The 26,110-nt window shown below is 37.1% G+C and overlaps 1 protein-coding gene across 3 annotated transcripts in view; it reads left to right on the top strand.

Annotated features, from left to right (window-relative positions):
• Positions 1-26,110, top strand: part of LOC124602204 (unconventional myosin IC) — a 415,107-nt gene that overhangs the window by 376,135 nt on the left and 12,862 nt on the right. For all 3 annotated transcript variants that reach the window (XM_047136305.1, XM_047136304.1, XM_047136306.1), the window contains 7 exons: positions 1,109-1,340; positions 1,611-1,841; positions 1,988-2,147; positions 2,883-3,003; positions 5,394-5,518; positions 9,886-10,098; positions 19,341-19,441. In XM_047136305.1, the coding sequence (XP_046992261.1) occupies positions 1,109-1,340; positions 1,611-1,841; positions 1,988-2,147; positions 2,883-3,003; positions 5,394-5,518; positions 9,886-10,098; positions 19,341-19,441 (1,183 nt within the window). The remainder of the gene's footprint in view (positions 1-1,108; positions 1,341-1,610; positions 1,842-1,987; positions 2,148-2,882; positions 3,004-5,393; positions 5,519-9,885; positions 10,099-19,340; positions 19,442-26,110) is intronic.

The raw sequence follows: 26,110 nt of genomic DNA, 5'->3' as shown, positions 1-26,110 counted from the left end.
TTTACATGACAAGCCACAACTCCAGTTGATTGTACTTAGTTGTCTACTCCCATAACAAACAGTATTCTGATCAACTCACCTATAATGATTAGCGGATTGTAACCAAGGAATGGTGTACAAAGCTGATTGTTGGCTATAATGCCATAGACAAGATTTTATGCAACCTTTATCAAAAAGTTTGAGAGAGATGGGTCCCACAGATACAAAAGTGCAAAAAACCATTGCTGGGAAATTTGTCTAGACCTACTACATCAATTTGAGGCTGAAAAGAGTGACAGTTTTCTGAGCACCATCATTATCAGAAATGAGATGAAGCATCATCTATTGTAGAAGACAGTATGACAGTGTGGTACATATTTGCAAATTTTATGTGATGTTCCTACCTTCTTCTAAGATTGTGAGGTATTAGTTTCTGAAATGTATGAGTAACTAAAAATCTTGTGTGTTCAAATATGACTGAGTGAATGTACTGAGAGCATGTAAGATTTTAAAATTGGGTCTGATCATTGGCTAAATGTTACATTCTCAGCATCTATGACAAAACTGTTTTAATAAGAGCTCTGATAACAATGATGTTGAACATCCTAATTATAATCTCAATATTTTGTCAAGTTTATTTCGGCAGTCCCTATTTGCACAACTGCATTTGCTTGCCAGTTCACAGTGAGTTGCATTTTTATCTGTTATGCTTGCTTCATTCAGTGTAATCCCTTAAGAAAATACAGACCTTTATAAACAGATAATCCTTAAACAGCAGCCTACAGTTACTTAAAATATCTATTCACAAGCTAGTTTCTGTGTAAATAAAGACTTAAAGAATGTGTGTGAGAATGGTTCCTGGAAAAGTGATTACTCTAAACTCATTCTCTGCTGTGCAAATATATCAAACTTTGTGATGAAGTTGTTAATTAACATAAAATCCCATTGTTTAGAATGTATTACCTAGCACAGTGAACAGCTTTTAAAAGCTAACATAGATTCTGTTTTTTCCTTTGAAGTACACATTGGAGACATTTCTTCCAGAATTACAAACACAACAGATAATACTTACGTGTGTATCTTAATGAAAGTGTTGCTACAATATTCTATATAAATTCTTCTTCAACAGGTATATTTAATGAAAAAGTTGTTCTGCATCAAGTGAAATACTTGGGGCTCATGGAAAATCTTAGGGTACGTAGAGCAGGATTTGCTTTCCGACGAGTTTATGAGTTGTTCTTGCAGCGTTACAAAAGTTTGTGTCCGGAAACATGGCCATTTTATAAAGGGAGTGCCAAAGATGGTGTGCAGACACTAGTGAATTATTTGGGCTATGGAAAAGATGACTACAGAATGGGCAGGTCAGTGTCCATTTCAGTTTTATGAGTGAATGAAATTCTGTTACTGTCCTGATATAATAAATTAAAGAATTACATTTTTAAGAATTTTGTAGTTTATTTAATAAGCGGTATTTTATTACTTACAATCTGTATTGTAATTACCAGCAAATTTAATTGATACATTAACAACATAGGAAAAGATAGAATGCCACACTAATTTGTAGTGCACAACTAAAAGATATTTACACAAATATTTTGGCATTTAATTTGCTTCCTATTTGAAATTCACAGGACGAAACTTTTCATTCGGTTTCCTAAAACTCTCTTTGAAACAGAGGATGCCTTTCAAGAAAGGAAAAATTATGTTGCCACCATCATTCAGAAAGTGTGGAAAGGTATTCTTCAGCGGAGGAAATACATTGAAATGAGGAATTCTGCTATTATTATACAGAAATACATTCGTAGACATTTGGCACAGAATGAAGCACAGAGGAGAAGAAAAGGAGTAGAAGCAATAAGAAGGTAAAATTTTTTGCTTCAGTTGCAATATCACATTTATCTTTATCATTCTGATTCCAATAAGGAATAAATATGCTTCTGTTCTCTCATTCAATTTTTAACAAATCTATCAATATGCTGACAGTTTAAGAAATTGCTATGCATTACAGGTTCATCAAAGGCTTTATTACTCGCCATGGTCCAGTTAATGAGGTGAACAAGGGATTTATCCAGGTGGCAAAAGTTCACTACTTAAATAGATTGGCCAAAAGTTTGCCTAAAAGTGTGCTGGATAAATCATGGCCACCTTGCCCTCAGTCATGCACAGAGGTAAATTACCTGCATAATTTTAATACTATAATTTGAAGCAGGTTAATTGTAACACTATTTAAATATTTCCTAAAGAATTCATAAGTAACTAACAATATCATGTATATCATCAGTTCCATATTAACTGCAAGGAAAAGTTAGGTTGTAACAAATTAGGTTGTAAGTACATCACATATAGCATAATTTACGTAACCAGTGGAAGCTCACGTATTTTATGCAGACAATATATGCATGTATATGCAATATGATAAGAGAACATGAGAATTTTCCTCAGTTGTGAAAATGTGACAATTGTGATGTTAAAATATTTTTGGTTGAGACTAATGTCTTTCCTACTGGCAGTGTTGTATGTGACATATCTTCCCTAGTCATCCAGATTTAGGTTTTCTGTGGTTTCCCTAAATCACTTAAGACAAATGTTGGAATGATTCTTGTGAAAAAGACACAGCCAATTTACTTCCATATTCTTCCTCAGTCCGAGTGTGCTTCCTCTGTGTTCAATGATCTAGTTGTCATGGTGTCATACTCTAATTCCCCTCCCTGCATTCTGGTTCTGTTGTAATTGTGGGAATTATGTTATCCTAAGAAAATTAAAAATTTGTCAAAAAAGTAGTTCAAATAAAGATGCTGCTTTTTTGCATGTGTGTTCCCTGCATACAGGGAGGGGGAGGGGGGATGCACAGAGAGTAATTATCCATAATTATTGGAAATATTCACTATTGTGCAATACTTTAGGCTTCCAGGTATTTACATCAGCTGCATGAACGATGGCTGGCACGAAAGTATCGACTGTCTCTAACACCTGAAGCTAAGAAGCAGTTCGAGCTCAAAATATTGGCAGAATCATTGTTTAAAGGTATTATTATGATTATTATTATTTTTAATGAGATCTGTGTAAACTGTGTCTCATATTATCCTGTTTAATTGTGGTATTTCCATTATTATTATTATTATTTCTTTCTTGTCTCAGACGTTATGTCTGGTTAAAAATGGAAGGTGATGCGGACCTTGATCAAGCGTGACTTCCTTTTTACTGTATGGTATACGTTACATTGCATTTAGGAACTTTCGGGTAATTGAACAAGTGTCAATAATTACAGATTTCTGTAGTTGTATATATAAGTTTGGATGTAGCTGTATTGCATTGATGTACTGGTGGATATTGTGTGGTATGACTCCTGTAGTTGATAGTATAATTGGTATGATGTCAACTTTATCCTGATGCCATATGTCTTTGACTTCCTCAGCCAGTTGGATGTATTTTTCAATTTTTTCTCCTGTTTTCTTTTGTATATTTGTTGTATTGGGTATGGATATTTCGATTAGTTGTGTTAATTTCTTCTTTTTATTGGTGAGTATGATGTCAGGTTTGTTATGTGGTGTTGTTTTATCTGTTATAACGGTTCTGTTCCAGTATAATTTGTATTCATCGTTCTCTAGTACATTTTGTGGTGCATACTTGTATGTGGGAACATGTTGTTTTATAAGTTTATGTTGTAAGGCAAGCTATTGATGTATTATTTTTGCTACATTGTCATGTCTTCTGGGGTATTCTGCATTCGCTAGTGTTTGCAAAGTCTGCAATTATCTGTTGTGGTATTGGGATCTTTAATAATATGCCTGCTGTAATATCTGGTGTTTATTGTTTGATCCTGTATTGCAATCATGAATCCTTCCGTCTCACTGTATATATTGCCTTTTATTAGCCATGTGTTGGATGCATCTTGATCGATGTGTGGCTGTGTTAGATGATACGGGTGCTTGCCATGTAGTGTTTTCTTTTTCCAATTTACTTTCTTCGTATCTGTTGATGTTATGTGATCTAAAGGGTTGTAGAAGTGATTATGAAATTGCAATGTTTATATGAGTGATTGCTTTGTGTATTTTGCTAGTTTCTGCTCGTTCTATAAAGAATTTTCTTAAATTGTCTACCTGTCCATAATGTAGGTTTATTATGTCGATAAATCCCCTTCCTCCTTCCTTTCTGCTTAATGTGAATCTTTCAGTTGATGAATGTATGTGATGTACTCTATATTTGTGGCATTGTGATCGTGTAAGTGTATCGAGTGCTTCTAGGTCTGTGTTACTCCATTTCACTACTCCAAATGAGTAAATCAATATTGGTATAGCATAAGTATTTATAGCTTTTGTCTTGTTTCTTGCTGTCAATTCTGTTTTCAGTATTTTTGTTAGTCTTTGTCTATATTTTTCTTTTAGTTCTCCTTTAATATTTGTATTATCTATTCCTATTTTTTGTCTGTATCCTAGATATTTATAGGCATCCGTTTTTTCCATTGCTTCTGTGCGGTTGCTGTGGTTATCCAATATGTAATCTTCTTGTTTAGTGTGTTTTTCCTTGACTATGCTATTTTTCTTACATTTGTCTGTTCCAAAAGCCATATTTATATCATTGCTGAATACTTCTGTTATCTTTAGTAATTGGTTGAGTTGTTGATTTGTTGCTGCCAGTAGTTTTAGGTCATCCATGTATAGCAGATGTGTGATTTTGTGTGGGTATGTTCCAGTAATACTGTATCCATAATTTGTATTATTTAGCATGTTGAATAGTGGGTTCAGAGCAAGGCAGAACCAGAAAGGACTTAATGAGTCTCCTTGGTATATTCCACGCTTAATCTGTATTGGTTGTGATGTGATATTATTTGAATTTGTTTGGATATTAAGTGTGGTTTTCCAATTTTTCATTACTATGTTTAGGAACTGTATCAGTTTAGGATCTACTTTGTATATTTCCAATATTTGTAGTAACCATGAGTGGGGTACACTATCAAAAGCTTTTTGGTAATCAATGTATGCGTAGTGCAGCGACCTTTGTTTAGTTTTAGCTTGATATGTCACCTCTGCATCTATTATCAGTTGCTCTTTACATCCTCGTTCTCCTTTGCAACAGCCTTTTTGTTCTTCATTTATAATTTTGTTCTGTGTTGTATGTGTCATTAATTTCTGTTTAATGACTGAAGTTAATATTTTGTATATTGTTGGTAGGCATGTTATGGGGCGATATTTAGCTGGGTTCGCTATGTCTGCTTGATCTTTAGGTTTCAGATATGTTATTCCGTGTGTAAGTGTATCAGGGAATGTGTATGGGTCTGCAATGTAACTGTTAAATAATTTAGTTAGATGTGAATGTGTTGAGGTGAACTTCTTTAACCAGAAATTTGCTATTTTATCATTTCCATTATTATTATTATTATTATTATTATTATTATTATTATTATTATTTTACAGATAAAAAGAAATCATACCCAAACAGTATAGCTTCAAAATTTGTTGAAGAGAGATTGAAACCCGAGCACAAGACTTTGGTTCCAAGCTTTGTTTCTTCTCATTTGCAAAATGGAGATAAGGTGCTGGTGAGTAACTGGTCAATATCTGAGCAACTAAAATTTATTAAATACTAGCTGCACCCCACAGTATTACCCAAGGCTAAACTGTTCTTTACAAAGAAATGTTAATGCCAAAACACTTTATCCATGCATCTGTCCGCAGCTCGTGGTCGTGCGGTAGCATTCTCGCTTCCCGCGCCCGGGTTTCCGGGTTCGATTCCCGGCGGGGTCAGGGATTTTCTCTGCCTCGTGATGGCTGGGTGTTTTGTGTGATGTCCTTAGGTTAGTTAGGTTTAAGTAGTTCTAAGTTCTAGGGGACTGATGGCCATAGATGTTAAGTCCCATAGTGCTCAGAGCCATGCATCTGTCCCATCGCAAAAGTTTTATCTGGAAGGTATTGAGGCATGAGCCATGGTGCAGCAGAGTCAGCAACTGTAAAATGTAATTATGTTAACTTTCAGCCTCCAGTTGCATAATCAAAGAAACTTTACGTAGGTTTTGGCTACAATAATGTAGCCTTCTTTAGAAATGTCACAATATAAAATTAAAACATGCCAGATAATGGCTACTGTAGCATGTGGTAAGCTTTTACTGAGGCTGGATTTGATGATGATATGCGAGCATGTCCTCTGATAACAAGCACATATGTGAGGGCAGATCACATTGTTGCACATACAAATATTACAAAACTTGCACTGCAGCAAACTAGAAACTGCATATTTTCTCTTTGTCGAATTAGTACGTTTGTTACTCCTTCACGCTGAAGTTAGATTTGGATGAACTTTGGAATGGAGATAGCCTATATTTTGAATTGACACATAGGCTACCTTTTACTCCAAAGAAAATCACTGTTCCTGTGGGATTGCCAACATGACTATTGTTTCCGTGGGGTGGGTGATGTGACTAAAATGTCACTCATGAAAGTTAACCATCAAATTAATTCATTAAGTTTAGCATAGAGATATTCTGCCCAAGAATGAATTGGTGCGGAACATCAGTAACAAAATTACTGATGAAGTACCTGGTGAGGCGACCACATACACATCAATCGATACAGTGACAAACAAGAGACGACACTACTACATATTCTGTAAATTTTCTAAACGCTTTAGAGCATTTGGAGCACTGTCTCACAAGTTGGAGGTGAAGGTGTGTTCACCTGTCATGCTAATGGCACAACATGATTGTTTACAGATAGGTATTGCACTAGATTTCTGGCTCTCCATACTCACAAGGACAACCACAATCTTTTCCATGATAGGTATTGTCGCTAACAGTCGTGAAATTATTTACTCTCTTTTCCAGCACATTTTGTAATTCATTACTCAGTAATGTAAAACTTAAAATGTTAGTACTAGCAGTACATAGTCACAAGACTGCATCACTTCTACTAATGTTTTGCCAATAGGTCACACAAACGGGCCAAATATGTGGGAACAGGTGCTGAGTTGTAACTGGGCACCTCGGGCAGCAATGCAGCAAGCTCAGCTAGTGGTCGCGCGCATGCGCGTTCAGTGTAATACTGACTTAAAACCAGAAAATGTTAACTGAGATTATTATGAAAAATAATTTATTGCAGTAGTTCTGACAACTAATGGAATTAAATCCTAAGTCACGGAAATTACCTTTCCATAAAAGGTAAAAGACATACAAGAAGTGTACTGTACATAAGAAAGAATAAACAGTAATTGATAACATCATTTGTTACAGCAACTAAAATGTTACTGGCAAATAAACCATAATACCTGAAGTTACAGTTCTATGAGAGGCAAATAACATTATATAGCGTAAAGGAACCTTTTAATAAAAAGAGGCCATAAGTTAAGATTAACAGTGCCTGAAATGTGTGGAACTTAGCTAAGAATTAGCGCTCGTGAATGATAATAAGGACAACTGTCTCATACAGGTTAGCAATTAGAGAGATTAAATATGTGATCAGAAATTAATACATAAGAAAACCAGTAGGCCGTGTCATAGCCAGCTACTGACGTAGGTAGAAGATCATATAAAGTAACAGATTTATCGGACAATAGGTGTGTGCGACGCCACAAAACATTATGAAGACATTGTAGCCAGTGGAGTTACATGCAAACTTTATGAAGCTCTTAAATATAAATATGGCATTTGATGTATAACAAATTGTGAAACAGCATTGAACATAGGTTAGTGTATTAAATATGCAGTGTATACGATAATCATTACCCGAAGCTACTAATAGGAACAAAAAGGCTGTATGTCATGGCCAGGTATTGGCGTGAGTAATAAGCAGTATACTGTATTAGATTTAACGGGTTACTAAGTAGTACATAGGGATGTAACACACCACAAGTCATTATAAAGGCAGTTATAAAAATTCATGTGTATGCAACCTTTACGAACCTCAACATTAGTGATACACTGTTTTACGTATATCAATTATAAAAAAAGGCCTTAAACTTGTAGAAAATAACGATTACATGAAATGCGTATGTGAACATAAAGATAAAAAGAGCATTGGAATGTGCGTGCCCACCAGCTGAGCTAGCTGCATCGCTGTCTGCGGTGCCCAGTTATGACTCGGCGCCTGCGGCCCACCTGTCTGGCCTATTTATGTGGCCTATCAGCAAAACATTAGTAGAAGTGATGCAGTCTTATGGCTATGTACTGTAGTACTAACATTTTAAGTCTGACAAGGCCGTTATCTGGCATGTTTTAATTTTATATTGTGACATTTCTGAAGAAGGCTGCATTATTATAGCCAACCTCCCTAAAGTTTCTTTGCTTATGCAACTGGAGGCTGAAAGTTTACATAATAACAAACATACGTACAAACTTTTGCATTTACAATTTGTGTGGGATTTAATATTAGTGTGCCACTTCATGCTCACAATTTTCTGGAAAGTTGGTGTAGCTCTGGTAGGCCAGAGAAAGTCACAGAATTTTACGAAGGTCAGGGGAATTCAGGGAACACTTTCTAAGAAGTAGGCTGAGTCGTGGGGAAGTAAGGGCCTAGAGTGGTTATTCTCTCTCTCTCTCTCTCTCTCTCTCTCTCTCTCTCTCTCTCTCTCTCTCTCTCTGCAAGAGTACTTCATACTTTTCTAAACTGATGAATTTCTGTTTCTAATTAAGTTTTTCATATCTAAGTCATGAAAATGTCATTAGAGAAAAATGTTTTCAATGAGCAGTGGTTAGGCTCCAAAATTGATTCCCAGTTTGTCAGCCTTCCCTTAAAAACTTTTCTTATTCATCTACAAGTGCCCAAGTAAAAGAGAAATTATGTAAATTGAAGGGGGAGAGGAAGAAAGAGAAGGGAAGGGAAGAAACTAATGATACTAGCTGCATTGGGACATTGTGCCGAATCAGTGGCAATGAGTGAAAATGTGTGCCGGACTAGAACTCAAACCTGGGATCTCCTGCTTACAAGACAGTGGTGTTAACTACAGCACCATATGGACACAGTGTTTTATTGGACTATCTCAGCGTGCTCTGTGGCTGGATCACAATCCCACCTGGCATCACATACCTGCAGTCCCTGCCCATGTCATCCATGCTCACTAATTTTAGATTCCCACCAATGAAGGATATGTGTTCATTGCCCATCAAGGCGAATCAATTATATGAATGCACCCTTGAATGCATTCATATAAAAGTGAAAATGTTGTTAACCCTAGTAAAGTAGAAATCCAACCAAGTAGTCAATTCCAAGCAAGTATTCACATTTCAAACAAACGTGAGGCATGTAGTGCATCAATGTGGAAACTTGATTGACAGTTAGTTGAATTATTTACGCCAGGGATGATGTTTTAAAAATCAAAGCGATATGGGCTTTGTTAGTTGTAAATAATAACTTTTCACTGAACTCATGTTCGGATGTTGGAGAGACATTCAAACTGATGTTTTCAGACAGCTCTGTTGCTCCAACTTCAAAATGTTTGCAACAAAATGCAAAATATTTTATTAATTATGACCTTTCTCTCAATTTTTCTGATGGCCTGAAAAATAAGCTGTACCAGTGTCATTACCTTATCCTAAGTTCTTGATTAGTAATTTAACAAAATTGGGAGATCAGATTAATGTATTTGAGAAGTGTTTTTATGTCAGGGAAGTAGAGTTTTACTTGATGATTTCATTGTAACAATTTGACCATCAGATTCAGAAAAAGTTACGCAAATTTCAGAAAGTTGTGATAACTTATTCCTTGTTTTACCATTGAAATTCACTTTTTATTCAAAACGAGAAATTTTTCAATAATCCAGTTAACAGCTGAATGAGGGTGATATTATTACTGTCCTAGTTTTTATTTAGTATTGTATTAAAGGCTAGGCTTGTGTGTTGGTAATTATTCTGAATTCTTGATGCTACATTTGTTAACTAAGAGGTTAGATATTTAATTCATTGTAATAATTTTTTTACAGTACTCAATTTCTGTGACAAAGTATGATCGGCATGGTTACAAACCAAGAGAGCGAGCCATGCTAGTAACAAGCAAGTCGTTGTATGTCTTAGATGGAAAGACTTTCAAATTGAAGCATAATCTGCCTCTAAACAGCATCCAAGAAATTGTTGTAACAACAGCATCTGACAATCTGATGTTGTTAAGGATACCACCAGATCTGAAAAAAGACAAGGTATTTGTGTTATCTTTGCATTTTTTGCTTTGCCTACTGATTGATCAGCCCCCACCCCCTCCCTTTCAAATGGTGAAGTATTTTTCATCCATATTATTATGCAAGGCACAGAACTCTTTCGCTCATGCATTCACTTAGAGAGAAAAATAGCTGTACTTTGAAAAAGCCACTTCTCCTTTTTCTTATACAACTCAGCTGCTGTTTCTTTCGAATACTTCAAAGCAAGATCTGTGTACTACAAACATTAGAGTTAGGCACAGTTTACATTCCTGCAACTAAATATTCTTATAAATTGTAGGAGTGGCTAATGAAGTGTCCTTTTCTTTAATATCTGATGATTTTCAGTATTTTGCCTTATGTATGTCAGTAACTTGTTATAGACATCAGAGTAAAAGGAAAACCTGATAGAGATGCATAATCTATAAGAAAATTACATTTACTTCTAATATTGTGTTTGAGAATTCTATAGCTCATCCCATATTCCTTTTTATTGTTGTTCACAAACCTCATTAGGGAGTACATGTATTGACTTATAAGTGATAGAGTCCCTAGGTCCTAGAAGGGGCTTTTGTGAGATGTTCTGTTATCATTGTTGAACAGTTTTCACACAGCACACTTATGTAAATACTTTCTTACCTTAGCTGCATTTCCCTAGGAAATTAAACAATAGGAAACTAATGACTGAAAATATGCTAAGTACGTAAGCAATCCTCCCACACACAAGTCAGCCCAATGAGAAAGTTTTACGTCTATAGGTGCAATGCAGGCAGAACAGAGTCTTTTTAGTTAACTTACCCATGTAATGGTGCCACTTCAGTCTAATGCCCATCTCAGTGCCTAGAATGTGTGCGCATTTGTATCTACTTCTGGTTGCCAGACAGTAAATAATTGTTGTTCTTCTTATTGTGAAGGAGCTTGCTAAGAAAAATTGGACAAGAATTCGGCTTGATGCAAGACACCATTTTGTAGTTTTGTTTTCACCCAGACATGTTCAGCTCTTTTTGTGCTATCTACAGCAGATTTATTTGTTTATTTTCTTTGTGCAAAATTGTTTGTTACATGTTAACCTATAAAGAAACTTGTAGCACAAAATAGTTACATTTGTAAAATGTGCAATTAAAGTCAAATACTTTATATTAGTTTACATATAGTATGGAGTTGAGACTTGTATCACGGAATTGAGGAATTCTCGATATATGTAAAGGCTCTAGATTTTTAGTAAAAATGTGGTGGTTTCCTCTCCCTCTCCCTCCCTGCCCCCTTTTTAATACATTTCTGACTGATAATCACCGTACATTGGGCTATTTAGTTTGTTACTTAGAGTTTTTTGGTGTTATGGTGTTGCTTTGTTTGTGCCAAGGTAACATGCTTATTTCTTTTGCTGTTGTTGTTACAAGTATATTTTCTAATATTTGTTCACTAAGCACAGAGTTTCTGCCACTATTATCTGTTGTTGTGGCTGTGTGGTTTTCAACGTAAAAAAACTGTGAGTAATACTCTAAATAACCCAATATATAGCAATTCTCAGTTGTAAATGCATTTAAAATCCCCACCACCACATTTTGCTGTTTGCAAATGACAAGCTGTAGATTGTGTAGTAGATCTAAAGATAGCAGCATAAACAACCAATAGCTTTCTATGAGATATGTAAACAAATGTATACATCCACTCTATTTCCAAATTTACTATAAAATTAGAATCTTTAGACATGTGATAATGAAAAACATAGACTGCCTCACGTCAGCGATGTGTGTCTCAACTCTGTACTATATGCATAGTAATGAAAAATATTTGACAACAGTCACTCATTTTACAAATTTACATTTTTTCGTACCAAAAGTTTCTTCAGAGGTTAACATTAAAAACAATTTTGCAGAAAGAAAATAAACAAATAACTCCACTGATGATAATACAAAAAGTGTTAAAACATGTCTGGGTGAAAACAAAATTACAAAAGTGTCTTGTATATGACAAAAATGCTCTCCTATCATTTTGACATACCTGGAAGTGGACGAGTCTTTGTATGAGTGAGGGTTAAACGGTTTTCAGTGAACAGTTGGTAAATCTGTTTCATTTTTTTCCTTGGATTTCTCAGGAATGGATGTGTTTGGGCCCTTTGTCAGTATAGCAGACATTAACAAAGAATGCTCTGATGCTGCAGGCTAATCATTTTCATAGGTTAATAATAAGAGTGGGTCATGCACTGAACCTTGCAACACACCATATTTAATATTTGCCCACTACAAATTTAGTATTATTCCTGTTGTGTCATTTGTTAATGTGACCCTCTATTTTATATTGTCAAAGACTCGATTACTGGAAGGGATGCTTTAGCATTTGTTTCTCAAGTAGATTTTTCTTATGTATGCAATCAGAGTCCTTGGCAATATCACAGAAAAGCTAAACAGAATATTTTTTCCTGTTTATCTCTACCAGAACAGATTCAGTAAGATCATATATTGCTATATGCCAATGTTGGGCTGGTGCCTGCTTTCGTGCGGCATGATCAGCTCCAGTTGAACCACTCTGTCAGGAGAGTAGATATGGAGTTGGATCAGTTGCGTAGGGCGGCCACTCTGTCAGACATTGGATTGGTTTCTGTCGAGGCTGTTAATAGGGAGGATTTCACAAGGTGTGACCTACACCTCAATAGGAAAGGGAAGGGTAAACTTTCAGGGTTGTTAGCGAAATCCATAAGGGGGGGGGGGGGGGGGGGGGGGACACTAGTACTCATGGATGTACCTCAGTTTTAGACTAATATCAGTGTCCAATGAGAAGTTCAGGCAGGCAGGTGCTAAAGAAGTCCAAAACTCACAAGATTCTCACAAAAGTAAAGTAAATAATAGTGTTACCATATTTAATGAAAATATTGGCGGATTAAAGAAAAAAGTATATTCTCACAAAAGTAAAGTAAAAAAAAAGTTACCATTTTTCACCAAAATATTCCAGGATTGAGGAATAAGGTAAATGAGCTCCTGGTTTGTTCGGTTGACATTGAATCTGATAATGTAATATACTACGCCTTTCTGAGCATCACGTTGTGTCTGATATGGGAAAGGTAAATATCAGTGGTTACAAGCTAGCTGCACATATGAGTAGAGAGAATAAGGTGAGAGGAGTAGTTGCCATATATATGTCAAAAATTATCACTGTGTAAAAAGTTTAGATACAAAAAAGTTCTGTCTGTAGCAACATATAGAAGCATGTGCCTGTCAACTTAAACTGAAGGAGGGCTCTTTCATAATTGTAACAGTATATAGGTCCCCTTCAAGAAACTCATTTATTCCTGGAAAACTTGGATGCTTTGTTGTGCTATCTGTCAGATAGGGGAAAGCAAATTATTGTTTGTGGGGACTTCAATGTTGATTCACTGAAAGAGTGTAATAGGAAGAGTGTCCTGGAAGTGTTGCTCGGTTCTTTCAATTTGACATATCTGTCATTGATTTTCCTACTCAGGTAGTAAAGGACAGCAGTACATTGATAGATAACACTTTTATAGACCAAGATAAGTTTAAAAACTTAAATTCTTGTCCTGTTGAGAATGGCCTTTCTGATCATGGTGCTCAGCTAGTTACAGTATATGACATAGCTCCATTCAGTAATTCAAAACTACCCTCCAAAGTTCTGTGTTCAGTTAATGACTCGACAATTAGAAATTTCAGGGAAAATCTTCAGCAGTTAGACTGGGATGAGGTGTACAAGGAACCCGATACAAATTAAAAATATAACTTATTTCATGATGCACTTGTGAGAGAATTTGAAAACTGTTTCCTCAAGAAAGTAGATAAATGTAATTGGTTATTAAAAAGTCCAGAAGCATGTGCATCATGTCTGAGATTAATACCTCTGGTAACAAAATGAAAACAATTTGGAGTATTATTACGAGGGAGACAGGGCAACCAAGAGTACAGAATGACAGCATTACCATCAAAGTGAATGGAAACTTGACAAACAACAAGCTGGAAGTCGAAAACATTTTGAATAATCATTTTTTAAATGTTGTAGAGAAAATAGGATCTAAATGTTCATTAGAAGAAGCAAGGCTTTGACAAAACACAGTTTATACAGTTCCACACAGTAAACGGAATGACACCATTAATAAATATAGACTTGGATTAGAAATCAGTAGCTAAGGTAGAATATTCAAAATTTCTAGGTATATGCATTGATGAGGGGTTGAACTGGAAAAAACACACTGAAGATCTGCTGAAATGTTTGAGTTCAGCTACTTGTGCTATTAGGGTCATTGCAAATTTTGGCAATATACAGCTCAGTAAATTAGCTTACCAAGCCTATTTTCATTCTCTGCTTTCGTATGGCATCATATTCTGGGGTAACTCATCATCGAATAAAAGAGTGTTCACTACACAAAAGCGTGTAATCAGAATAATTGCTGGACCTCATCCAAGATCATCCTGCAGACACTTATTTAAAGAGCTAGAGATCCTCACTGTAGCCTCACAATATATATATTCACTTATGAAATTTGTTATTAACAATCTGAAAGAATTCAAAAGTAATAGCAGTGAACATGGCTACAACACTAGGAGAAAGGATGATTTCACTACTCAAGGTTAAATTTAACTTTGGCTCAGAAGGGGGTAAATTATGCTGCCACAAAAGTCTTTGGTCACTTACCTGATAGCATCAAAAGTCTGACAGACAGCCATATAGCATTTACATTTAAAAGGAAGTTAACTTCTTCTACTCATTAGATCAATTTTTTGATGTAGCAAGTGGGTAAATTGCCCCCCCCCCCCCCCCCCCCCCCCCCCACACACACACAAAATTATAAAAAATCAAAAATATTAAGTGTCATGTAATATTTTGTGTAATGTAATATCTTGTTCAAAAGAGATGCCTTTACAGGAACTAAATGGAACCTTTGTTAAGAGATTATTTTCAGAAACAATTTGAGAGCACAGCAAGTGGGGAGATGAGTGCCTCTTACATTTGTAAATATTTAATAAAAAAGGTCATTATTATATGAAGCAGAAATGCCCAAACATAAATTGATAAATAAGTTGACACATCAAAAATAATTCTTAAAGCACATAGGAAGTTACATAAATATCTAGTCACATCTTGATAAGATCTCAGAGTGGGGCAAATATTGGTAACTTGTTTTAAATGTTAAGAAAGGAAACGTGAGCACTTCAAAAAATGCAGAATTGTAGTATCTAATGACTACAATATCAACAAACCAAAATTCTTGGTTTCATTAAATGAAAAGATCACACACACTCAGTAGAAGGTAAAGCAAGTGGCAGCGTTCAGTTAATTGGTAGGTTGCTGGGAAAATGTTGGCAGTCTCCAAAGAATTTTTTTACAAGACATTCATACATTCTTTCTTTCCAGTGCCCCATATCCAGCAAATGCCATGACAGGATTGGTATGGTTGTCTCCAGTTTTGTATAGAACAAACCATACTCACATATGGCCTATTACCCCCAACCCTAGAGGCAGGAATTGGTGTACCCCTTCTGTCTGCATCTAGTGTAATCCCATGATCAAAACTGACATCATTTTTCAAAGTGTTCGTTCATCATGTATCTGATGCAGAACTTAGGAACCAGCACAGTATTTATGTAGGTTGCTGTGAAAAACCATCTAAAAGCCTCATCCAGGCTAACCGGCACACCAGGCTCCACCATTAGCCAACAAGATTGATTCGATTCAGGGCCAGCACGCCTCCCTGTGTCACAGAAGTGTGCCTCTTAATGCGCACAGCTATCTGGGCTTGTGCATCCTATTGTAGAATCTTTCTCAAGTGTGAAGGACCCATACCAAATAGGACTGACGTGATATATTGAGCAGGTAGAAAGCAGGGCAGCACACATGGTTGCAGATTTGTTTGACCCACAAGATTGCCAGAGAAGTGCTGAAAAATGTTAACTAGCTGACGTTTGAAGATAGAGGTCATCTCTTCCATGAAAGCCTGCTTAGAAAGTTTCAAGATCCAATACTAAGTTCTCTATGTGTGACACACACAGGGACCATAGCACAAGAGACATTTTAGCAATCATTGTTTGTTCTCTTCGTATGTAGATAGATATTGAATGAAATCCTGGTATGTATTACAATGTGGAAGTGCCTTACCACTGTGCACTTCATAGTAGTTCGCAGCATTTGGATGAAGAGGGGGGAGGGCATTGGTCAAGGTCTCATTTATGAATCATTGTAGCATGTAGGGAAACCATAACGCTTAAATGTGGATGACCAGATAAAGATTTGAACTCTGCTCCTCCTGATTTGAGTGTCCATTACGTTATCACATAACTTGATCAGAGTTATGCACAAATAACTCTGAGAAGACAAAATGATTGGCCAGTGCTTCCATTCAGGAACATAAATGCAATAAGACAAATAGCTTATAAAATTCTTTCTGGTACAAATGGAACTACTTATTAGCAATATGTGGTACATTTGAAAATGGAATAGACAATGTGATCATATTAGTCCTTGTGAAAGGGTGGTTAGCACTTTCTTCTGCCCACTAATACCTTCTGTTGTAATTGCAAATAATAAAAATGGTGTTGTCGTTGTTGTTCTTGTGGTCTTCAGTCCTGAGACTGGTTTGATGCAGCTCTCCATGCTAATCTATCCTGTGCAGGCCTCTTCATCTCCCAGTACCTACTGCAACCTACATCCTTCTGAATCTGCTTAGTGTATTCATCTCTCTGTCTCCCTCTACGATTTTTACCCTCCACGCTGCCCTCAAATGCTAAATTTGTGATCCCTTGATGCCTCAGGACATGTCCTACCAACTGATCCCTTCTTCTAGTCAAGTTGTGCCACAAACTCCTCTTCTCCCCAATCCTGTTCAATACCTCCTCATTAGTTACGTGATCTACCCACCTAATCTTCAACATTCTTCTGTAGCACCACATTTCGAAAGCTTCTATTCTCTTCTTGTCCAAACTATTTATTGTCCATGTTTCACTTCCATACATGGCTACACTCCATACAAATACTTTCATAAACGACTTCCTGACACTTAAATCAATACTCGATGTTAACAAATTTCTCTTCTTCAGAAAAGTTTTCCTTGCCATTGCCAGTCTACATTTTATATCCTCTCTACTTCAACCATGTGTTGACAGATGTGAAAATTACCGAACTATCAGTTTAATAAGTCACAGCTGCAAAATACTAATGCGAATTCTTTACAGACGAATGGAAAAACTGGTAGAAGCCGACCTCGGGGAAGATCAGTTTGGATTCCGTAGAAATGTTGGAACACATGAGGCAATACTGACCTTACGACTTATCTTAGAAGAAAGATTAAGGAAAGGCAAACCTATGTTTCTAGCATTTGTAGACTTAGAGAAAGCTTTTGACAATGTTGACTGGAATACTCTCTTTCAAATTCTAAAGTTGGCAGGGGTAAAATACAGGGAGCGAAAGGCTATATCCAATTTGTACAGAAACGAGATGGCAGTTATAAGAGTCGAGGGGCATGAAAGGGAAGCAGTGGTTGGGAAGGGAGTGAGACAGGGTTGTAGCCTGTCCCCGATGTTATTCAATCTGTATATTGAGCAAGCAGTAAAGGAAACAAAAGAAAAATTTGGAGTAGGTATTAAAATCCAGGGAGAAGAAATAAAAGCTTTGAGGTTCACCGATGACATTGTAATTCTGTCAGAGATAGCAAAGGACTTGGAAGAGCAGTTGAACGGAATGGACAGTGTCTTGAAATGTTAAAGGGGTTTATAAATTGTGGGCAATAAGACTCTATTCAAGTGGGAGGAAAACAGTTGCTGTATGGTTAATAGGATATGTAGGCAATGTTCAGAGTAGATTTTCAGCAACAGACCCTGGTAATTCATTGATGCTAAATGAGCCAGGGCATTTTCATATAGGAGAGAAAAGTCATGAAAGGCCAAGGCATTAGCATTCAAGTTAGCAAGTGCTATTAATTTCTGATAGAGTACATTATTTGCTATCCTACGTGAAAACACCAATTCTTTGTGTATTATGCCATTACTGTTGATGGAAATTAACATTGTTTTCATCCATGATAGTGGAAAGCCCAATTTTTTGGGCTCAAAAATGTTTCACTGGCCTATTCAAAACTTGCACTTTGTTACAAGTTTATAGAGAAAACATCAAGTGTAAGCCATCATTAATCAGATTGATGAAAGTGTTCTTGACACAGTCAGTTGCGGATAACAAGCCTTGCCCATTTGCTCTCTTGCCAAAGCTTGTGTGGAAAAGTCTGTCGTTCAGCATCTCTTCCATGATAGATCTGCAGACTACAGCTTCACAAATATTTTGCATTTCTTCTATCATCCAGATCACAACTTTTTGATTGTCTTTAATGATTTTAGTGAAAAAAATTTGCACCACCAAAAATCAGTTGTGCAAGTTACCACTGACCACAACACTCCTTTGAATCAGCTTTGATGTGTCATAAGCTACTTCATCTTTTCCCCAGTAAAAAAAATGCATATTAACTGATTTATAAGGTGTTTAGCTGGTCAGCACTGAATTTTAAAATGACACTTACAGAAATGATTACAAGCAAGAAATGAAATATTTGGTCTGTAACTTAGGGGACAGCAGATACATGCAAGTCAGTTAATATAAAATTGAAATAGGTTTCTGAAGAGATGAAAAGGAACACTAGTTATGTTGTCAAGTGATTGTCAGATTGCCAACGTGAACATTTTTGAAGAGCTACATATCATAGCTGCTTGCAGAACACAGTGAGAGAGACTTCTATGTGCTAATCAAGATGAACATTTTTTGTCAGCTCATCACTGTAATGTTTTCCTACTAATGCATTTTATACACAAAAACTGCTTTCACAGTGTGACATGGATTTTTGTCAGATTAGGTGTTAAATTGTTTGCTGACAAGCAACAATAGGATTGTTCAGTTATTACCTGAATAATATTCCTGATGGTATGTGAGTCTTAATGTCAACAGGGAAGGTAGCAACATTTTATGGTGAACTTACATATTGGAATGTTCTGGCATGCACTCTTACATTATTCATGACTGGGTATTATGATTTTCTTAAAGTTTCTTTAATAGGAGTTTTTTCCCCACTGTGAGATGAAAGCTGCAGACTGGCATGTCCCCTTGTACCTCCATTTCCTTTCTTTCTTTCTTTCTTTTTTTCCATTCTTTTGTGAACAGCATGTAGTGACTGGATAGCTATCAGTACACTGGAACAGACAGGGTACTCAATAGATTTTTGTATTTAATGATCTAATTATGTAATTTTGATTTTATTATAGGGGGATTTGATACTAGAAGCAGAACCTGTAATTGAAGCTGTGACAAAGATAGTGGATATCACCAAGAAACCACAATTGATAAAGATTTTGGAGGCTGACACGTAAGTTACATGTATCTTGCTGAGTTGTTGTTTTTAGGTTTACTTTATAATCTCTAATGGGCCTTAGTATTAATAAATTGGCAGGCAATCTTTGTCGTAACCTCAAATTTATCTCATGTGATAGTTTTCTGTTGAAAAGTCAATCAAGAACACTTTATATCACAAATATACAATCTGATAAAAGGCCTGGCAAATTTACGACATTTAAAAGTTTGTGATCGGGTTGTCATAATATCCTTATATTACAAGTAGAATCAATAAAAACTTGAACCATTCACTTCTTACAAATACTAATGAACAGTATTAATGAAAAAATATGAGTACATGGAATATCAGAGCACTTTCATTATGGGATTGAAGAGCTCCTAGCAAACAGAACACAGCATGACATTCTTAATGGAGGGACATCTTCAGTTATAAAAGTAATTTTGGGTGTACCCCAAAAGAGTGTTATAGGACTATTATTGTTCTGATTATGTATATGACTTGAGAAGATAACATCGGAAGATGTTCTGTATACATAACAGTATCATTTGTGAAGTTGTAGTGCTAGAAAACTGTAGCAAAATATGGGAAGACCATCAAACAATTGACAGTTGGTACAGGGATTGTCAGGTAAATTGCAGCATAAACAAATTCACATAAATAGGCAGAAACACCATTTCTGAGTGATTATGCACTAGCTAAACAACCACTGGAAGCAGTGACACCCATTAAGTATCTGGGAGTATGAGTATGTGGAATGATTTATGAGGGTGGTTTGGTACATCTGGTAAATTTCTGTGAAAGAGTGGAACATTTTCGTTGCACCTTCATGATTGACAAGCTTGATTAGTCCAAGGATAGTATAAAGAATTTCAATGATATACAGTGTATAGTTCGTTATTGACAGCTGTCTGAATTGGTCAGTGTATAGATTACTCTGCACCATCATTGAAGACCAATTACTTTTGGACTGATGAATTTAAACATTGTTAGACAAGCAGCAAAGACAAAGCACACTCTGGCTGCCCAGTTAGCATCACCCCAAAGGAAACCACTGACAGAATACATGGTATGGTAATGCAAGACTGCCAGATAAAAATTTGTGGGATTGCCGAGACTGTAGGCATCGCAACTGAGTGAGTGCGTAATATTCTGCACAGAGAACTGGCTATGAAGAAGCTGTGTGCGAGGTGGGTGCAGCGATTGCTCACAGTCGACCAAATATGCATCCAGCACAACATTTCAACACAGTGTCTGGTGACGTTTAATCACAGAGTTTTTGCACCAATTTGTGACTGTTGATGAAACCTGGATTCATCATTACACACCAGAGTGAAAACAACAATCAAAACAATAAACAAAGGTTGGTGAAAGTGCACCAAAGAAGGCAAAGACCATTCTGTCAGCTGGTAATGTGATGGCCACTATTGTTTGGAATTCCCAAGGAATAATCTTCACAGGTCACTTGGGAAAAATCAGAACCATAATTTTACTTTACTGTGCTGTATTGTTGGAGCATTTGAAACTTACATTGGCTGAGAAAAAGACCAAGGTTGGCACACAAAAAAGCGCTGTTTCACTAGGATCATGCACCTTCCTAAAAATCATGATAAACTTGGTGAAAGTGCATGAAATGATCTTTGTAATGGTTCATCATCCACCCTATTCACCAGGTTTAGCCCCTAAGTGACTACTTCCTGTCCCCTAACTTGAAACTGTGTCTTGCTGGGAAGGAAGTTACATCAAATGAGGTAGAGATAGTTTTAGTCAGTGAGTATTTTGCAGAGTTTGACAAAACCTATTTTTCTGATGAGATGAAAAAGGTGGAGGTTCACTGGATCAATTGTACATCCCTCAAAGGAGACTGTCAAGAAGTAAGGTGAGGTGTTTACATAACAAATATTTTTTTCTTGCTCTTTTACCAGCCTTACAAAACCACCCTCGTAAGGTGGAATAATCGTATAAAATTAATCATAGCAAAGGTAGATGCCAGACAGTTTCATTGGAAGGATCATCAGTAAGTGCAGTCCACCCTCTAAGGAGATAGCCTACAAAACTCTTATTTGACAGGTACTTTAATATTGCTCATCAGTCTGTGACCCTTTACAGACAGGATTAATAGAATAAATAGTGAAGATATGAAGAATAGGAGCATATAAACACAAAAGCTTCACGGAGATATTCATCCAACTCCGGTGGCAGATGATACAAGATAGGTGTTGTACATCAGTGTCATTTACTGTCAAAATCGGAGTGCATACATTCCTAGATATATAGCTTCTTCCTTGTATATCACATGAAATGATCATGACGGTAAAAATTAGAGAGATTTGATCACACACAGAGGTCTGGCAACTATCATTCTTGGTACACAAGTACCCTCTGCTACATACCCCATAAAGTACCTTGTGGAGTGTAGATGTAGATGAAATATGTTCACAGTAAAAATAGAATGTTGCTCACCTTGTAGAGAAGGCACTAAGCATCCCTGGCAAGCACAACAGAAAATAATATTTAGAAATATTAAGCTTATGGATAATATCCTGCCTCAGAAATAGAACTCTCTGTCATCGACACAGCAAAAACTTGCTACTATCTCCATTACTATTTCTAGCATTCTTTTTTGTTGTGCCTTTCTGCAACTCGACACCTTCTCTATATGCGAGTAGCAATCTTCCCTCCCTGTACTGTTATTCATCCTGCACTTTTTGTTGTTTGATGTTTACGGTAAGTTCAGCTATGGAAGAAACAACAGGCAGATTTTGGTTCATAGTGTTACTGCAAAAGTCTGACCTGTTTGTAAGAGGCAGCTGAGAAAAGTAATTACACACATTTTCTTAGGTGAGGCAGTATAAAACTGGACAAACTGGTAATAGCTGAAATTTACAAAAGTGTACAGTGTGGATGGTCATTCAGTTGTTGAAATCATGCAAACATTTGAGAGCATACCATAAAGTAGTTACTTGGTTATCTGAAAGTATTCCTGAAATTACCAGGCACTTGAACAATACGTATTATTTATTACAAATTAAATGTACGTGTGACATAATTAAAAAAACAAATTTTTGATTTAGCTGTAATATGTGAATCACATTTCAGTTGTTTGCAACCTAAATGAACAGTTTATATCTTTGATCATGTTCGGTCACAATCAACCAACTGCTTGTAGCCGATTCAGTGAACGTGACAATTTACTAGAAGCTGTTCATATAGTTTCTTAAAATAATTTTTTGACCTTTACTTGCTGTCATTTTTCTGGCATGTTTTGATGATTCATGTGTCAATAACATTGCTCTCCTAAATGCATATGCAGTCTCTTGACCTTCATCCTTGCACTTCCACGCAACTTCTTTGTTATTTTCTTTGGCTTGCAGTTGTGATATAGGTGGTACCATACTTTTTACTTCAAGACTTAAAATTAATTACAATAAGCTTAAACTGTTTGACATTTTCAAATTTTTGATCAGAAACAAGTGTAATGCAGTTTCTGCCAGGCACAGTGATAAGTCACATTGCTTGGAACAAAGTTCCTGTCGCAAGGCTACTAATGGATAAAAATTAAGGTTATGAGACTTAAGACCTCCAAGCAAATTGAATTTATTATACCATTGTCAAGAGGAAGATATTCTCAAATAAATATGTAGTCACATGTATTGCAAGGAAGAACTATGGATTTGTTATCGGTCACCATATGCAGTAGAACCTCAATTATCTAATTAAGCTAGGGTCCAACCAACATAAATAATAAATAAATAAAATATAAAATGCATCTCGGAGGAACTTTGTATTTGAAACATGAAAACTTAATCGTGTGAAAGAATTAATATGTATGTGCTTATACATGTATTGGTAATGATTGTGGGAAATTGGTACATATGGCGTTATAAACAGAAGTTGAAAAACTTTTGGTGAGTCAAGAAAGACAATTATTGGGCATTAAAGAACTTACTGTTCCATTTTTCTTTCATTGAATGGGGCTGGGGCTCTGGAGACATAGGCTGCTCCACAAATACAAAGACAGTTTCAAATACTTCCAAATGTTCTGTTGATGAAGCCAGCTCCTCTGCAGCATATTTATCATCATTAGACTCTTGATGAAACCATTTTTACTAGCTTGTAATTCTGAAATGTGAATTTCACATTGTTACCAGACTCACACATTGACATCTTTGTGAGTAATGTCTTCCAGTTCAGTAAAATATTTTGATAAATTTGAAAGTTCACTGAAGAGCCAAAGAAACTCGTACAGCTGCCTAATATCATGTAGGACCTCTGCGAGCATGCAGAAGTGCCACAACATGACGTGTGGACTCAACGAATGTCTGAAGTAGTGCTGGAGGGAACTGACACCATGAATCCTGCAGGCTGTCCATAAATTCATGAGAGTATGAGGTGGTGGAGATCTCTTCTGAACAGCACATTGCAGGCATCCCAAATGTGCTCAATAGTGTTCATGTCTTGGGAGTTAGGTGGCCAGTAGAAGTGTTTAAACTCAGAAAAGTGTTCCTGGAGCCACTGTGTAGCAATTCCGGACTTGAGGGGGTGTCGCATGGACGTGAGGGGGTGTCGCGTGCTGGAATTGTCCAATGCACAATGGACATGAATGGATGCAGGTGATCAGACACGATGCTTATGTATGTGTCAACTGTCAAAATTGTATCTAGACGTATCAGAGGTCCCATATCACTCCAACTGCACATGCCCCAAGTCATTACAGAGCCTCCACCAGCTCGAACAGTCCCCTGCTGACATGCTGGGTCTATGGATGCATGAGGCTGTCTCCATACTTGTACAGGTCCATCCGCTCAATACATTCTGAAATGAGGCTCATCTGACCAGGCAAAAAGTTTCCAGTCATCAACAGTCCGATGTATTTATGTTCCTGCCTTAGAATTTAACAAAAATTATGAAAAGGATAGATTGATACTCACTGTAAAGATGACATGTTGAGTTGTAGGCAGACACAACCAAAAAGACTTTCAGCCAAAACTTTCTTCAGAAAGAAAAACAGAAACACACACATTCACACAAGCAAGCACACCTCACACACTCATGATCACATCTCCGTCCAGAATGTCACATCTTTGGTGAGAATCCACTGTGTCATGACAATCGTAAGCAGCACCAATCCAGAGTGGGATAAGGAAGGGGGAGGTATAGCAGGATACAGATGGGCAGTGAGTAATCAGTGCTGCCTGTGGGGGGGGGGGGGGGGGGGAGGCTAAGAATAAATCCCATTCATGCAGCTAAGAAATGCTGGTGGTGGAGGAGAGAATCCAGATGTCCCAGGTTGTGGAGCAGCCAATTAAATCAAGCCTGTTACATTCAGCTGCATTTTGTGCCACAGAGTGCTCCACTTTGCCCTTGGCCACAGTCGTGACAGTGTCCAGTCATCCTAGGTGACAGCTGGTTGGTAGTTGTACCAGTATGCAGAGTTGCACAGGGATTGCAGCATGAGTGGTATATAACAAGGTTACCTTCATAAGTGGTCTGGTGTCTGATTGGGTAGGATAAGCCCGTGGCAAGACTGGGATGGGAACTGTTGGGTGGGTGGATTGAACAGATCTTGCATCTGGGTCTTCTACAGGGATATGATGCCTGTGGCGATTGGAATAGGGATGGACTAGGATGTTGTGGAAGTTGGGTGGGCGATGGAACACCACTTAAAGGAGAGATGGGAAGGATCTTGGGTAAGGTGTCCTTCATATCAGGCATGATTATAGATAATGAAAGCCATATTGAAGGATATGGTTATATTGTTGTAGTCAGGTGTGGTATTGGACTATGCAGAAGGTGCTCTTTTGCAACTCATTCTCAAGGATGAGGGGAGGATTGAGGGGTGTATGGGGACAAGTGAAGCTGATGGGAGAGAAGGTTTTGGGGTTATGAAGGAATGAGGATAGGTTGTCTTGGCGCAGAGTCCAGATCACAAAGGTATCATCAGTGAACCTGAAATAGACCAAGGGTTTGGGGTTTTGGGAGGTAAGAAGGTTTCTCTAGATGGCCCATAAACAGATTCGCATAGAAGAGTGCTATGTGGGTGCCCAGAGCTGCACCACAGACTTGTTTTTATACCCTTCTTTCAAAGGAGAGGTAGTTATGTGTAAGGATAAAGCTGGTAAAGTGTATGAGTTGTGGGTCTGGAGTCATAAGGACATTGGGAGAGGTAGTGTTCATTAGCAGCAAGACAATGAGCATGAGGCATGTTGGTGTGTAGGGAAGAGGGATCAACAGCGATGAGTAGGAATCCAGGAGATAAAATGGTGGGGATGGTGGAGAGTCAATGAAGGAGGTGGTTCGTATCTTTAGTGTATTTGTGGGGCAGAGCGGGGGAGCTGTATTTCGGGCAATTGGCTGGGGGAGTTCATCAGTTAGGGCTGAAATTCTTTCAGTGGGAGCACAATAACTATTTTCAATGGGGGGCATCCAGCATAGTTGGGTTTTTGGATTGTAAGGAGGATGTGGAAGGTGGGTGTGCAAGGTATCATAGGGATGAGGAAGGAAATGGAATCAGGCAAGAGGTTCTGGGAAGGTCCTAAGGCTTTAAGCAGGGATTTGAGTTTATGGTGGACTTCTGGAATGGGATCACATTGACATAGTTTATAAGTGAAGGAGTCAACCATCACATTTCTTAAATTGAATCCTTTGTATTCCAAACACCATCTGTGTAAATTATCCAGCCTG

The sequence above is a fragment of the Schistocerca americana genome, chromosome 1 (genome assembly GCF_021461395.2).
Source record: "Schistocerca americana isolate TAMUIC-IGC-003095 chromosome 1, iqSchAmer2.1, whole genome shotgun sequence".
In the NCBI taxonomy this organism is placed as follows: domain Eukaryota; kingdom Metazoa; phylum Arthropoda; class Insecta; order Orthoptera; family Acrididae; genus Schistocerca; species Schistocerca americana.
This window is presented reverse-complemented; position numbering and strand designations above follow the sequence as displayed.